The sequence below is a fragment of the Bradysia coprophila genome, unplaced genomic scaffold (genome assembly GCF_014529535.1).
Source record: "Bradysia coprophila strain Holo2 unplaced genomic scaffold, BU_Bcop_v1 contig_138, whole genome shotgun sequence".
In the NCBI taxonomy this organism is placed as follows: Eukaryota; Metazoa; Arthropoda; class Insecta; order Diptera; family Sciaridae; genus Bradysia; species Bradysia coprophila.
The window spans coordinates 4,915,581-4,933,309 of NW_023503409.1; the positions used below are offsets into that span (position 1 = coordinate 4,915,581).

The following is a 17,729-nucleotide window of genomic DNA, read 5'->3' on the forward strand; positions in this document are numbered from 1 at the left end:
GAAATGCTTTACGAACGCCCCTAATACCATTTTGTCCAAAACACTTCGAAAATAGTGTTGGAAGCCACTGAAATTTAGACATGAATTTACTTCAGCTGCTTCTCAGCGTCTAAGTTCTACTGACGACCCCTGTACATTCCTTTTTGAAGTGGAGTGTCATTTTTTTTTCTGAGCTTGTCTTTCGAACGCATGTTCTTATTTTATCACAACTGTTATAATTGATACATCTACCAGTGCAAATTATACCTCAAATTGACTTGCTAATCTTAATGTCTACACTTCTAATCTAAGTTTTATGTTCACCAATTATACAGAAAAGTCAATAAAATTTCGGACATAGTGAAATAAGAAAGTTAATCGAACAATTATGTAATCACATGATAAACAGGTGTTGTATTTTAATTTGACAAAATTTGTATCTTAATAGGCGAACCCACCCACCTTTTCGCACGCATAAAATTTTTACAAATTTGCTTCGTATTCAAATCACAAATCTCGACCTAATTTTTGGAAAGTTGCGATTCAAAGAATAACATTTTTTTTCTAAATTCAGAATTTAATGTAATTCAAGCAAAGGAAAAGTATTCAGAAATTTTTTAACGAATTTCCAGTCAGCAACAAACGGAGCAAGAACACACGTTACCTCAATACATTCAGACATTGCTAAAATTAAGCTGTAACAGTGAGTGCCAAGATTGCTGCTCATTTTACGATAATTTATGGTACGATTTTATGATCATGATAATTTTATTAGTCCCATCATAAAGCTCGTATAAAAAGAAATTCGATTAGTTTCATTTAGTATACTTGCTGCAGACCATCAAAATGTGTAAAATAAAAGTTTTGGTTCTTCTTTCGGTATTCGCTGTAATTTCTGTGGCTACAGCGTCTGCTGATAGACGTTCAAACCAATTGAAAGTGAAAAACTTACTTCAAAACTTGCAGTTATCTGATAGAGATAGTAAAGTCCTGGGAAAGTATCAAGGGTTGATGCATTATGCCGGTGAATATGAAGCAGAACTAAAAGCAGAATCACTGAATAGCCGTAACTTCCGATTGCCCAACAACACTGAACCAGTAAGCTACAATATACGTTTAAGTACCGACATTCACCGAGGTGACTTTGGATTTCAAGGGGAAGTGACTATTGTTATTCGAGCATTAGAAGCTACAAACAGCGTAACGCTTCACTCTCGCCAAACGATTATTGAGCGAATTGATCTATTTGCACCGAATGGAACCTTAGTTCACGGAAATGTTCCGTTTACGTATGACAGTGAGGTGGAGTTTTTAGTTATTCCAGTTGATAGTGGATTAGTCGCCGGCCAAGAGTTGTCCATAGACATTTCTTACCAAGGATTTCTACGGTCGGAGTTAATGGGGTTCTTTCGAACTTCTTACTATGACGATGAAACTGACCAGGACATTTGGCTAGCAACCACTCAATTTCAGCCTATCAACGCACGACAAGCATTTCCCTGTTACGACGAGGTTCGCTATCGACGACCAATAAGTCTTCAAATTCGTCATAATCGACACTACAATGCTATTTCAAATATGCCAGTAAGCGAACAGATTGAGAATGGTGAATACATCACAACCGTATTTGAGGAAACGCCACCTATTCCGGTATTTGTGTTGGCGTTTACTGTTTCTGATTTTGATTTCGTCGAAATAAATAATCCTGATGTAGACCTTCGAGTCTACGCAAGACCGTCTGCGATTGCTGCTGGTCAAGCTGATGATGGTCTGAGGCTTGGAGAGGTAATGCTACGAGCGATAGAAAATCTCTTTGGTATTTCATACACATTGCCAAAAAGTGATCAAGTCGCTATTCCATCCTTTGCAAGCGATGGAGCTCTCAATTGGGGACTTATCACGCATCGAGAAGATGTAATACTTCAACAAAGCAATGACACACGCGCACAAAGACGTCGGCAATTTCGTGTTGCACATGAATATGCTGTGAGTGATGTGATTGATAAGAAGTGATCAGAAAATATTCATTTTTCGCTTTATCGTTTAGCACATTTTCTTTGCAAATTTGATTGCACCCTCTTCGTGGTCATATCTTTGGTAAGATTTGTATCTGTCTAATTCGCACAATCTTTCTAAAGCTGTGGTCATTTACATCAAGGCTAAACGAAGGAATTGCAACACTCTACGAAGTTGTACTCAACACTATCTACCTAGGAGATAATCAGTGGCAGATCTTTTTGATGGAATACTTTGATGTCGCAATAGCGTTAGATGTGTCTGGTTTAGTACCAGCCTTAAATAATTACGTTGAATCACCACAAGAAATCCGTGCCAAATTTGACTTTGTCACTTACAATAAGGGTGCAATAATTGCTCGAATGTTTGGTGAAGTTACCTCTAGAGACATATGGGTCCAGGCCATGATTTATTACATAAATGAGAAACAAATGGAATCTGCATCACCACAAGATGTTTACAATGCCGTACAGCGATCATACGACGAAGCGCATCCGTTAAACAATCTCAATTTCACTCTTTTAATGAGTCCCTGGTTCGATTTCGCTGGATTTCCCGTTGTAACAGTAAGCAGAAGTGATGAAGGTATCATGATATCACAGGAAGGCTTCAAAACGTTGCACAATGAAATATTTCCGATTCCAATCAATTTTGCGAGTGCGTCTGTTCCGAACTTTAGTGACACTGCAGCAGGATTTTGGATGATAACCGGACAATTAACAATTTACCGTCAGAATATCTACAGAACGTTTACGGATGACGATTGGATCATTTTCAATATTCGGTATGCTGAATTGATGAACTGGAAGTCGTTTACACAATCTCTTATCATTATTGTATCACATTTTTAGCGACACAGCGTACTATATCACAAACTATGATGATAATTTATGGAATCTCATTATTGACGCTCTTAACAATGATCACGACGTTATTCACTTCCTAAACCGCGGTACACTTTTCGCTGATTTTCACCGTTTCATTGCTCAAGATTACAACGTCAGCATGGTCTACTTTTTACGTATGATGGAATCTCTTCCGCTTGAATTTGAACCGCATGTTTGGTCCCGCGCTGCTCTTGGTCTAGCTCTTGCTGAAGTTCGACTTCGTGGCACTGAATTTGCAGACGACTACAGTGACTTTGTGCGAGAAATCATGAGTGAAATTTATGGAGACCGTTCGTTTGAAGATCGTCATGCAATGGACGTCATCAACCATTGGAGTTGTTGGTCTGGCATACAAGAATGCTTAGATGATGCTTTGAACGTTTTGGTGGAAGTAATGGAAAGTGGAAGCACAGACTTTGAATTTGATTACCAATGCAATGGTTTACGAGCTGCAAACCAGGCAATTTGGACGGAGTTTTATTATAGCACTGTAGATTCAACATCAAACGATGATCGATCCACTGCTTTGCAAGATTTATTATGCACGGGTAACGAGGAACTTCTCCGCTTCTATCTGAACCAAGCTTTGAATACCACAAACAGTTTATCAGCTTCGGAACGCGCGGTAATCTTAACTACAGCTGCTGTACAAAGTGAGGCATCGAATTATTTGATGACGGAATTTATTACGCAAAATCATGAGACGATCAATGAGTGAGTATTTTGAGCACATACTTAGTCGCACTTTTTCTCTGTCCAATATGAAAAATACTATTCGTAACACGGACTAAAAGTCTTTTTTAGAGTATTCGCCTTCGGCTCTGTCTGGAAACTTCTCACACGCTAAAAAAGACTTTTAGTTCTAGGTATACGAAATGTACATGCTGAGGGCGTTGAAAGACGTGCTTCAATCGTGAAAAGTTCGACGCATGTAGCATGTAAAACACTATTTAAGATACGATTTTCTTTTCCAGTATAACAAGCGTCTCCACTTCGACTTTGATATTGCAAATGGCAATAGTAGCCAACAACTACATTCAGGCTGAAACGGTAATTTATTATGATAAATTGATATGCTAGATAGAATTTCATAAAAATTACTTTAGGTTTTGTCACTCGTGCAATACGCTTCTGACGACGAGGTCACCGAGGAGATGATCGTCGAAATAGTTCAGCCTAATTTAAATTTCATTTATAGGAATGCAGAAGCATTGACTGAATGGTTTAACGAACGAAGATGAATTTAACTAACAAAACAAATGAGCAATAAAGTAGTGGGTACAAATTGTGTTATAATTCACTTCACAGCGCTTCATAACTGTGCAGGCTAGTTTTTTTTTCTAGCGCCGGCGTATCTGACAGCTTTGACAATATGTAAAATATATAGGAGGAGATTATCGCCCGAAAACCACTTACAGTGTAAGTGGACCTGTGTCACTCTTTATCCACTGATATTGGTGGGGGTGACACTTTCATTACTTAAACTTTTAGAAACGGAAATCGTATTATAGTTTAATCATTAAATCTTTTACTTCTATTGTTCGCCTAATGTTTGAACAAAATCTCGTACTTCACTTGTTAGAACACTCATCTCACTATTATGAGATGATTAACTGAAAGGTGATAAACTCCTTTAGCAATTTAACCGCATTTATTAAGGTGGTAAAAATGCAACGAAGCCTTTGCATTTTACATTCTACCAACACCCTCTCTAGCAACCGAACTACTTTTATTAAGGTGATGATAGAATCAAGTGGCCTTTGGAATTTACGTGTACATTACAGCGTAATCAGTCAAAATGTAGAATAGTGTTTGTAGAATACAAAGAAATAAGGTGTGAATTTGACTCAGAGAGCTGAGAGTTTGTTTGCTAGAGAGAGTATTGATTCTACAAACAAGGCGAATAAGGTGGTATTTTGACAGCGTCAAAACGAAGTTTGTTTTCTAGTAGTGGTGAGGATTATTCTGGTTAAACTATCAATTGAAATGAGTTAAAAATGTAAAGTTACACAGAGAAAAATATGAGATTAGAATTGTTAGGTCCGATGGGGATTACTTTAAAAAAGTAATTTTTTTCGGGATTAGATTTTTAATCTTCGCCAGAAATTGAAAAAATGTAATTCCACCAGGGATTAAAAGTAGGTCTAAACAATAATATTGGGGATTGAATGATGATACTACTGCTTATTATTTTCCGTTTATAATTTGATTGTCTTGAAATCACACTTTTGAGTTAATCGACTTTGAACACGATTTACGAGCAAGATACGGTTTTGTGAGAAAAACTAATTTGGTCTTAAAATGTTGCAATGGGACTACCGATGGATTATTCTGCCTTACGATACCAGACTCAGAATAAAAATTTTAAGTCGGTTTGTAAAGATACTACCAGATTCAATAAATCATTAAATCAATGTAAACATTACAAAGATAGTATAGATATAGAGAAATTCTAGATCGAAATTGGCAGGGAGGCCAATTTTAGCCGCGAACTATCCCCATTACCATGAGAAACCAGACATTTTTGAATTTGAATGGTTAAATACTTATAAAAAATGGTAAGAAAACTTCAGAAGAATATAAAAATGAAAATCATGAAAAAATATTGAGGTTTGAAGTGACGATCTTGTCATCTGGCAATTTGAATTTTAATCCCACGAGGAATTAGTTTCTTTGAAACCACGGTTCACAATAAGCCACGTTGGGATTAAGAACAAATTGCAGCAGTGGTAAGATCGTAGACTGATGTGCAGGAGGTCCCGGGATCAAATCTCGTCAGGTAAATAAAAAAAAATCTGTTTAATAAAAACATTTCTCATTCCAGATTCACAAAAAAGCTTCTTCTCATATCAGACGTTTAGATAAAAACTATAATATCACAATATCCGTAAAAATCGTTTTTTTAATTTTTTTTCTGAAGTAAAAGTAGGAAGGGTTAGAATATTTTTTTTATTGCACTACAAATAACATTTTGATCAGATTAAAATGAGATTTTCGTTTCAACGCATAGTAAACAAGCGTCACACGTTAGGGCCTCAAGGATTAAAATTTAATTCCTCTAGGGATTACTCATTTGGGGATAACTTCAAGTAATCCCTGAGGGGATTAAATTTAAATTCTAAAAAAGATTCGGTCGCGTACTGTTAATCCCAAAAAGATTTAGATCTAGGTCCATATTTTTATCTGTGTAGGTATATGTGAACGCATCATAATTGGGATAGAGCGTTAAGAGTAAATCATGTGATCCGACGCAAAGTCAATGTCAATTAACACGCAAAAACGTGACTTTTCATTTTTAGTCCTAGATTATGTAAATGTCGTCGAAAGAAATGCTTGAAAATGACGGTATGCAAACATAATTTACCAATTGGATTTAAAATTAACGAAATTATGTAATTCCATAATAAAACACCGAAGATATAAAATATTTGTGCACAGTATTCTCAATCAAATAATTTGATTCAAATTAATTAAACTTTTCACTTTTCGAATTTATTCATGCAGAAAGGGTCACTGTTTGGAATTCAAAAAAAAATCTCTGTATCGTAACACAAACAAACTTTTTGTTAAATTGCACTGTTCAACGGTATAACAAAACGAAAGGGGGAAAAAATGTTTGCAAAAATATTAAATTCATTTTATCGTCTGCATTACAATTTAAAATTATTCGAAAGACTGCGATAAATGCTCGTAATGAATAAATATGTTGTGCTTTCTTCACACAAAAATTATTGTTCAAATGCCTGCTAACAGGCCAAAAGCTTTTATCAAATTGCGAAAATGAATCCACACTTCCGTCGAGGATACAGAGAAAAATTCAAGGCTTCTTCCATTTTAATGTTTAATCAATTCAATGGCACTATTCCGTTTTATTTTTATTTAACGTTGGGTTTTTTTTTATATTTTCCTATCAATTTATATGACAAAATAAATTGAACTTAATATTAATAAAAATCGTATCGCAAAAACGCACACCAAAACAGTTCTCGATTTCAGCAAATTTGATGGAAAATTATGATTTTCATTTATTATATATACCATGGCGATGGTTAAACGTGATACGACATTTTATTATTTTCAGTCAAGTGTTTATTGGGGTTTACACAATAGTGATTTTGATGAGTTATATAAAATTACATATTGTTGCACGACACAACGAGATTGGTGCATTGCACACTATATTATGCTTTCCAAGCTGTGTTCAATAGAATTCCCCGATTAATTTTTATGGGCAAGGACTAACATTTGTTATAAGTGTCTAAAACAAGCCAATGGAAGCACATTTTCCATAGTTTTTACAAAAAAAAAACGAAGAAGAGAAAAAAAAACTTCTTGCCATCGTCTACGTTCTTCTCTCCAAGTAAATTTCAAAATTTGAATAATTCGCATATTCGGCGAAATTGGATTCTGAGCCGGACGTCCACAAAGCATTTGGTTTTGATAGGTTTTTTTTGAAACTCGAACCAAATTAATTTGGTTTTGTTTATCGAGCGGCCATAATATTTATACCGCAGTACATAAACCAGTATACTCTGTACAAAAATTGATTGTTTGATAAAATAATTCTACACCCCGGAAAACTGGGAACGTTTGCAAATAAACCATCTCTCTTTTGCGATTACGCGAAAATGCACGTTTTTACATCATCAAGTTCATTGATGGAATATAGCTGGAAGCGTTTAACCTAATTTCGAAACAAAGCCCTGTGAGAGTGTTATTGCATACGTATTCCACTCAGGGACGTACTCGTTGCGAATGCGGGGAAGCTGATAATGACGGTAAACAACAACAACAAAAAAAAGGATTCTGCAAACGTACAATAGAAATGACAGTTTGTGTATTCATGCAAATAGTGTACCTATTCACTGTTCGAAACAAAATGCAGGAATGTCAAATAACCACTCCATTCGGCATTATTGTTTCTGTAGCATCTATTGGCTATATAGAGGTACACTGTTGTGTAGGGTTAAGTTTGAACAAAACAAAATATATTTTTTCTCTACTTTTTCATTGATGTTCAATTTGTTATGTTACTTTAATGTAGGCTTTTATAGTTTTCAATTTTGTAGAACCGAAACTTCCTAGAACTGAAAACTGAAATCCATTTTATCGATGAAAATACGTTCCTGTGTTCGGTGCTGTTAACAACAGCATCAGTTGAGAGGAAAAAAAATGAGGAAAAGAAAAATATTCTTTGCAATTGAATGGAATCGTTCAATTTTAAACAAAAATCACTTGCAGTAATATGGTTCGGGACTTAGAAAATGGAAACTTTTCGAGAATGGCAAAAATAAAATATAAAAAAGCATAAAAGATCTTTTTACATCATACATAGAGTATATATAAATATAATGATATGTGTTGTTGTCTGTGTGCAATTTCTGGAGCTGCTTGCCATGCAACGTACATTTCACGTTCAAACAAAACTCAGTATTATCATACACAAAGTGCATACAAAACACAAAATATCTGACTAAAGGAATGGATGATGCAAAAAAGGTACCCTCGGGACAACAAACAATAAATTCAGTTTTTTTATGTTGTGGATGATGGTAGAAGTGGCATTGTGATAAAGCTTGAGAATGGGATATTTTGAAGTATGAAAGAACATTGTGTATATGACAAAGATAAATAAATTTTATATTAGACTGCAGCTTCCAATGCCACTTGTAATTTATCAACGTACTTAACAGCAGGATTTGTGTTTATGTTATTACGATTATACTGCGATATTATATGTGTGTAGTGTAAGTTGAGTTGATTGATTGCAAATTTTCAGTTCAACATAAATTGGCAATAAAGTGGATTTGCAATACCTATAGTTTTTAGATCGCTTTGTTTTCACATTCAGTTTTGCTTAGTTTTTACATTAGTTAACATGTTGGGCAAAAACTGGAACCGTCTACGTTCTTACTTTGACCGGGGAAGACACTCTGGTGTCATAAATCGTACATAGTTCAGTATATACCTCACGATATCCAAGTACTTTATTAGCTTCTTTATTGGTTATTCCATTGCTCTTTCTTCAAGCAATAAACTGAACTCATCATAAGGTTTCACTTTTCGTGCGTTTCGTTCTTTGGCTCTATTCGTTCTACGTGCATATTCATGTGTGATGATGAGTAGCCCTTGTCTTCACGTTTCTTCAATTCTACACATGTGAGTGAAACGACTCTACTATTCTGTTGTTGACAATATGTGGAGCAATGTAGATCGAACAAAGAAACGAAACCCAAAATGTAAAACCTTATAATGAGCAGGCATGAGCGCCGACGAAGAAACCTCGGCGGCGGCTAGCCGAAAAAAATTTCTCGGCGGCGGCGAAAAAATCGGCTTGAGCCGGCTTAAATCGGCTCGGCTGTAGGTTCCTTTTAACTTTTTTTCAAAATAAAAACGTTTAGATAAATTCATGGAAAATGAACTAGTAAGCATGAAAATGAAATTGTACGGAAAGCGAAAATGTAGGTAGATTAGGTTGTTCAAAGTGCAAGTGGAACTGGTCTTGTTACAAGCAAGTCTCTAAGTCTAAGGTTCACTAACACGTCAAGTTTTATTGCCTCAAAACTTGAACTAAATGGAAAATCATGCTCCGGTACACTCATTTAACTCATTAAGAAAATGGTTTTCGATAAGAAATCGAAAGCTCACGAAAATCAAGTAAAAATTGAAAAAAAAAGCGAGAAAATTCGCAAAGATCGATACAGTTTTCTCAAATTTGTGAATTAACTGATTGTGCGCCTTCGGCTCGTTCCGCAAAGGTCATACTTGCCAAAACAACAAACTTAGAAGCGAGGACGTAATATACCATTCTAGAAAATTCATGAAAATTCAAGAAAATTTTCAAAATTTTCTTAATTTTGAAAAAAAAAAATCAAAATGTACTTGAGCTACTTAGGATCAACAGGAATCTCGGTTTTCAAAATTATTTCACCCATTCACCTTTCGAAATCTTTATTTCATTTTCCAGCCGTTTCAAGCCGGCTTGAGCCGTGTTTTTGGCACCGGCTCGGCTGCGGCGCGGCTTGCTCAAAAATAGCCGGCGGCGGCTTGATCGGCGGCTTATTTTCGGCGGCGCTCATGCCTGATAATGATTTTAGTTTTTTTGGAACAACTCCTATATTATTGCCATTGTTTGACGATAGAGCTATACACCAAACACGTAAAATATGCTCAAACTGACTTAATTTTTATTTCATATGTTATCGACAGGTATGACAAATAAAAATGGCTCTTGCCACAAACATTGTGATGTAATAGATTTTGTTTCGATCTGTTCATTTTCATCTCATCTCTCATTGTTGTAACTGTGTGTATGCAGTTAAATATGCAGTTTTTACTCCAGTTCTACATATTCTTTAAAAATAGGTACTCAAAACACAGCCTATATAGGTACCCACTTATACTGACTGTGTAACTGCCGCTTTGATTGTTTAATTTATATAAACAATTTGTGTTTGAAGATCAGCTGGAGTACAGAACTGAAAAGTTCAAAATTGAAGTTACTGTAAGTAAAATTGCTAGGTATTTGATAACAAATTATTGACAATACAGTCCTCGGTTTTGCATTGAATTCAATCTGTTTCCAAAACAGACTTGTCTAGAAGCAGCGTAATTTACTTTAACATATTTTCAACCGGAAACCATTCTTTCCTAGATTTTTTTGTTATTATAACGACTGTACCAAAAAAAAAAAAAAAACTTTTGATTTTATTCCTGTTCGATAACCGACGATTGTTATCAATACTGTAGAAACTTGCAAATCAAATAAATTTTCAATGAATTTGAAACCAAATCAAACTAAAAGTTTTCTTGAAAAGGATCGAATCCTCATTTTTCAATATTCACTGAAGCAAAAACTTTTCGGAAGGAAAGTTTAAAATTATTGTAGTGTTAGTACGAGGTCAGAAAAATATTCTGTTAATAAAGTTGCGTCAGTCTACCAACATTCTTGAAAATATTTTAACAAAAAATCTACTGTCTAAGAAGGATGTGCGCTTTTCTTAATAACAAGGGGACATCCATAAATCACGTCGGCATTTTTCTTGAATTTTAAGTAGCCTTTCTTTCGCAGAACAAGACTTTCACTTTTCACTCTGATTCTGACGCTATCAATGGATACCCCCAAATGATGAATCCATGAATTTCCAAGAAAGATTTTTTTTTGTTGCCATACTAAGTACATAAGAACATAACATTGTCAAAATTAAGAAGATTACGTCAGTATTTTTCAATACGAGTAAGTCCACATTGTTGCTGTGTGCCATATTTCACACGATCGATTTTATTTAAAGGCACGATTGAACCAATTTTGACTAGAATAAATATATTATCAATCAATCAATCATATACGCCACGTTAAAAGCTAGTTTATGAATAATTCAAATAACTTTTTCCGCTCCAAGAGACCCAATCCAAAACTGATTCAATAAATAATTTTCAAGTCTTTTATTAACTACTTGCCAATAAAATTTTCCATTTTCCATTATCCACATTACGTTACGTTATTTTCGATATCAAACTCAATGAACTTTTTCTTATTTAATCCATAAAATAGAAATTGATTTTAGTTCGTCGGAAAAAGTATTAATGAAAAACCCTCGAAATAAGTTTCATTGTTGAATGAGAAAGGACGTGATTTCTGTTGAAGCAATTAAGAAAATTTTTGCTGAAAAAAGGTCAATTGCAAACAAAAAGGACTTAATTTTCCGTTCATTGTTATCGGCATAGTTTCAACAAAAACACTTAACTTTTGGCGAAGTATACATGTCTACATCAGGACTATATTTTTCAATATAATATATAAACACACAGCAGTATATGTGGTGGCACATTTCACTTACAAGTAGCTATATTGCACATTAATTCCATGGCGACTGTATCCACTGTATTATACACTTTTCTCTTCTTAATAAAATTGAATGAATTTGCATATACTGTCGTATACAGTTAGATTTGTTATACAGGATATCATGGCCGTAATATGTGTATACACAACGTGTATTACACATAATAATGGAAATTGGAAAATTAGATCATCAGATAAAAGGCTTAGAAAACTTTAAGTTTGACCTTTATGGTATGTCTCTTATAGCTACTTACAGAGGCATTAAAACTTTGTTGCGATTGTTTAGCAGATTAGACTTACGAATCAATAGACAAAAGGTTAAAATTAAATATCAACGAAATTTTGCAATTTGCTACTGGCCTTTGTTTATGAATATTATTTCAGCTTTGCTTATTAAATAGTACGATCTGTAGTTATTGTTCATTATAATTGTGTTTTTGTCAGTACACGTTGTGCAGTTGAACTGAAAGTTTGAAATGTTATCAGGTTCTATCAGTTCCAATTTCCCGGAATGTCAATTAAAATTCAACAGAAAGGTTGTTAATCTATTGTATTACATTCATAGTTCTCCGAGTCCTAACGATTTTTCTTGATTGGACATCAAAGATTAATTGATTTGATATATTCTGCGTGTTATTTACTTCAACACAAACATACCGATTATATCACAAATAAATCTATAATTATTGTCGCCTAATTTTTAAGAAGGAGGAACAAAATTCATAACTTGAAATGACATGGTAATAAAGTATAATAAAGTATATTCTGTAAAACCTGCGTATGTTGACCAAGTTGACCGATTTTCTCAGTCCCAATTTTTTTAAATTTTCCTTTATTCTCATCTCATTTCATCAGTGTGAGACACAATTAGAATTAGTTTGGGTTACATAAATCTAGTTTTCATCACAATTTAGAATTGCACAATTCGTCGTTATAAGCGTAAATTCGTTTCAAAAAATTCGGACAAAAATAATTAGCACAAAAAATTAATAGAACAAAGAAAATTGACTAAAAAAATTAGTTCAAAAAATAAATAAAATAAATAATTTTTAGAATAAAAATTTTCGGCTGTACAAAAGAAAATATCAATAGTTCAAGACCGAATATCACAGGGGATCAGTTGATATACAAAAAGGGCGAAATCACAGGGTGCCTTTGGCGCTGTAGAACTAAAATTTTTAGTTTGTCTTTGTACGTCCTGAAGCTGTTAATACCGGAAAGCTCCTTGTTGTATAAATTGTAATCGTTCACGGCATTAAGTAAGGCTGAAGAAACATTTTCATCACCATCATTTTTCATTGACCATGTGTTGAAAAGATGGATGTCCATGCAGTTTCTAGTTACTCGGCCATGCACGTCATGATATATATTGTATGTGGCTGTGAACGTAGGCGAAGTAAATTTCTTTTCTTTTGCTTAGCGGGATGAACTTTCCATTGCGCCACATCGTCGGAATGAATGGAGCCAAATGTTTTTTAACGTGGTTGACGTGGTCGTGGAAAGAAAGATCTTCATCCAGCACCAGACTCAAATACTTAAACTTTCTTGAGCGGTCGAACTGAATCGACATGTCTGGCATATTCTTGGCTTTGCCAAATGTCATGTACTTAGTCTTGTCGACATTCAGAGTCAAAACATTGCGACAAAACCAATCGTTTAACACATATCGGCATCATGTTGCATCATCAGCTGGAGTTCGAGCCAATTGTCACTGGCATAAGCGAGGGCGGCATCATCAGCGTAAAGAATGAGCATACCGTGTAAGTTCAAGTCCAGCATGTCGTTGATGTAGATCAGAAAGTGCAAAGGGCCGATTTTGGAACCTTGTGCCACTCCGACGTTGACCTTTTGAAATTTACTTTGGTTGTTTCCAAGGGTGGTCGCTGTCGATCGTCCTTGCAGATAACTGAGCATCAGTTTTGTTGCTTTATCAGATAGACCCAAACGTTTGAGTTTTCTGGCAAGTCTATTTGGTTCAACTGTGTCAAATGCACGTTTCAGATCAACAAAAATGCAGGCAGTGAAGCGTTTCTTGAAATTGGTCTTAATCCAGTTCACTAGCTGCAGTGCCGCACTTTCACAATTGGAATGCCGAAGAAAGCCGAATTGGTTTCCCTTGAAGAAGTTAATTCCGTCTAGGTACGCAACCAGTTGATTCATTAAAAGCAGCTCGAAGATTTTAGAAATGACCGGAAGTATGGTGAGTCCTCTGAAGTTGTCAATATTCGAATCTCCGGATTTATGTATCAGTTTCAGGCGCCCTTTCAATAATTCAAATGGGACGACAGTAGTGTCGATCGCCAGGTTAATGCACATCGCGATTAGAGGAGCGATCATTACAACAGTTGCCTTCAATAGTTGAATCGGAATCTTATCGATGCCAGTGGTCTTTTTGTTCGGCAGATTTTTGACGGCCGATGTCACGTCCTGTGGTGAAACATGTTGAAACGACCAGTCATTGTTGGCATGTTCAGGATACAGTGAATCGATGTCGGACATATTGTACCCATGAACTGCGATGATTTCTGTAGCTAGGTTCTCACCAGCTGTGCAAAATTGTTCTTTGATTACATTGCAGGAATCGACTGAATTGTCCAGTGGTATTCCATTAACTGAGATGGTTTGTTCGACGTTTTCTTGTCTTCGGTTCTGCAGGATTTCTTTATACAATGTCCATGTCTTGCGTATATTTCCAATGATTTTTTTTTTACCTTAATTTACTTATACAAACAAAAAATATAAAAACGAGAAATGAAAAGTAAAACTTTTGTAACCCGAGTAACTTGGTCAACTTACGCAGGATTTACAGTGTTTTAAGTCTGAAGCCAGGGATGGTGTTTTTTTCTCGAATATTGCGCTTACACAAAGAGTTGATCTCGCTAATTTAACTTTTGATTTCGTTATGTATAGGTTAATTAAAAAGCAATAACGTTTGTTACTTTCAAAAGTTGTACAAGAAATTTTTTTCATTTTATCATCTTTTAAATGTTATTTTCACTCTCTTTTATTTATGTCTTTTTTGAAATTATTGTCGAATTTAAGGATTTTTCTTTTATTCACCACTACTTTCTGACTGATTTAAATTTAATTATTGAAAACTTAAAAAAATTTGTACAAAAAAAATATTTTGTTTGCGAAATAGAATATATGTATAGCATGAGGATGAGGTTTCTTATCATCATAAAATAACTTTTTGTTATTGTAAACTTAACCTTTTTTCAAATTTTATTTCATACACCCGATGAACTTAGCTTAGATTTTTTTTTTCTGTTTTTAACTTTATTTAATCCACAAATACAATCCAATACAATCCATATGAAATCACATTGAAACATAGCTCGATTACACATACACTTATGCGAGCTAGTAGTCAGTAGTATCAGGATGAATGTGCGTAACATGTACGAAGTCTTTTATGTGGACTGAGAAATTGTGGTATGTAAGTAAAGGGAATAAAAGTTTCTAACCTAAAATTTTCGGGTGTAAAGATAATTGATAAGAACAAGAACCAAATATTATTGGTGCGTTGTGTATAAAATTCTGCTCAATCACATTATATTCTGCAATATTTCTGCAGCTGTGCTGCGAAAATTGAACTTTTTCATGCATGATTTGGGTGAAGTGTGAATCGTCTTCTTTTACAATGTTTCACTGGAGTTTCACCGAAAGTTTGAATTGCACACGCTTAACATCAAATTGATGTCATCACACAAAATGACTTCGGATCTTAGTTCTGGGACCTAAATAGAGATCAAAACCACTTTACTTAGTTTTCACCTAGATTCTTCCCCATAGTCGAATTCGAAGAAAACGATTTTCTCCATACATTTGACGTTTCTATATTTTTTATCGATGAAGACCGTTATTCTGAGCAAAAAATTGTTCTACGGCAAGTCTGTAAAATTTTTCGCTTTTTTATGAAGCAACTATCATGTACCAAATTCTACTTAAAAAGGACCCTAGGCTAACTTTATAAAAAAAGCGAAACATTTTACAGACTTGCCGTAGAACAATTTTTTGCTCAGAATAACGGTCTTTATCGATAAAAAAATATAAAAACGTCATTTTCAGAATAATCGGGAAAATGTATGGAGAAAATCGTTTTCTTAGAATTCGACTATGGGGAAGGATCTAGGTGAAGACTAAGTAAAGTGGTTTTGATCTCTATTTAGGTCCCAGAACTAAGATCTGAAGTCATTTTGTGGGTACATTTTCAAAAAACTTTATCTTCGTTGAGGATAGCCGTGATCAATTCACAATTATTTGACTAAATTATTTGAAGAAAATTGTGTGAATTATTGACGCAATAACTATTTTGATGTTAAGTGTATAAATGGCGTTGTTTTGCCCACTAGATGTGAGTTACGAGCGAAGAGAGTACCACCTAGTGTCACTCGTTGCACAAACTACTATTTTAATGTTTAGCAGAGCGCTATGTTTATATTTAGTCTAAGTGATAATGAGTGACACTTAATTTTTTTAAAAGTAGATCTTGTTTTGAAAATAATTTTTGGTGAATTATGCAATCAAATCGGTTAAAAAATATTCGGCAAAAAGACCAAATTATCGTCGTAAAAATTTAGGATATTAATTTAGATTCCTCTGTTCTTCCACTAAAACTTTCGTGTACTGACTATAACTTAAAGTATTCAATTTTTATAGACGTAGCACACGTACGAAATATAGAGGTATAAAACGATAAAAATAAGTTCATCGATTTAAGCTGCTTTCATTCAACCTCCCCGCACCACATTCATAAACATTTATACTTGACTATTATGGCCAACAACAAATAACCAAAAGCAATTCACGTATTTTGTACAGATTTGTGTTTACTCTTCATATACGGCAAAATAAAAATAAAAATCATGGATTCGGATAGGATCAGTGGTACCGCTCTTAATATCATATACACAGATATATTATGACTACTATCGGACATAAATCTTGTCAAATATATCTCAAATAACAATAAATTCGTCCGGGATATGTGTGTTTGTTTCGATCGAATTTTATTTCCTTTCACAGTTATAGTCAGCTGTAAAAATATGAAAAGTTTACCTTAACGATGATTGTTCGGCCATATATTTTATTTCTTTTTTTTTCTTTCATTTTCGTTAAGGTACACGATTAGCATGGCATGATATTGTTTTTCGTTTTCTATATGGTTACCGAATTGACTCAATAAATTTAGACGTAAGCACATTATAGTAGCAAACTCCTGATGCGCAAAACGGAACAGAAAAATTTTCCAATTTTTCACGATAAATATTAGAATATTTGAAATTTAAACCCTTTTCACATTCTAAGTTATAGTTGCCTTTTCATTTCATAGCTTAGATATACAATAAATTTCCTGAGTATAGTCCAATATTCAAGCGAACACACACAAAAAAAAACTTATCGAATATCTCCAGTATTCCCATTGAGGAAAAAAAAGTGCTGTGTGACTCGAATCTAAATAAACAAATTTCTCTGTTCCAACAGCTTTAAGGGATGAAAACAAATATTTATTTTTTCCTACGTATTGACAGTTCGACAGAGAATTATTTTGTGAAAGTTGAATTTATTTTATTTTATTTCCGTTCCCATCAAAAAACAAGCCCAGAGAAATCTTTTCATTTATTTATTCCCATCTCTATACACCGAAATCTATATATTGTGGCAGGGAGGGTATGTAAAATGTGTATGTCTCTGTATACATTTTTTTGTGTATAAATCACAAGAGAGAGAGTAACAAGATAACTTTTCGAATCTTCAAGAAACAAAATACATGATATTAGGTAACACAGAGGGTAACACACATCAAAATAAATTTCAATAAGTGTGATAGATGATGGACAGAACGATTTTATGTGTCTTTTACTGGTTTTTTTTTATATATATTAATAAAATGTTTGATGGTGGCAGAGACGACATTGACTGACTTAATATGTTAGGCATCGATGTCGATTCATTCGTTGATTACTTCCTGATTCCTGTGAATCTGGAGCATGGTTTTC

At 34.3% G+C, this 17,729-nt stretch overlaps 2 protein-coding genes across 3 annotated transcripts in view; one reads left to right on the plus strand and one right to left on the minus strand.

The window, feature by feature from the left end:
• Positions 1-17,729, minus strand: part of LOC119073590 (zwei Ig domain protein zig-8) — a 131,606-nt gene that overhangs the window by 70,779 nt on the left and 43,098 nt on the right. The window lies entirely within an intron of this gene.
• LOC119073451 (aminopeptidase N-like) lies at positions 804-4,167 on the plus strand. The gene is made up of 6 exons (XM_037178944.1): positions 804-1,965; positions 2,027-2,076; positions 2,138-2,779; positions 2,847-3,596; positions 3,857-3,932; positions 3,989-4,167. The coding sequence occupies exons 1-6, from the start codon at positions 826-828 to the stop codon at positions 4,121-4,123; spliced, it is 2,793 nt and encodes a 930-aa protein (XP_037034839.1). The 5' UTR covers positions 804-825; the 3' UTR covers positions 4,124-4,167.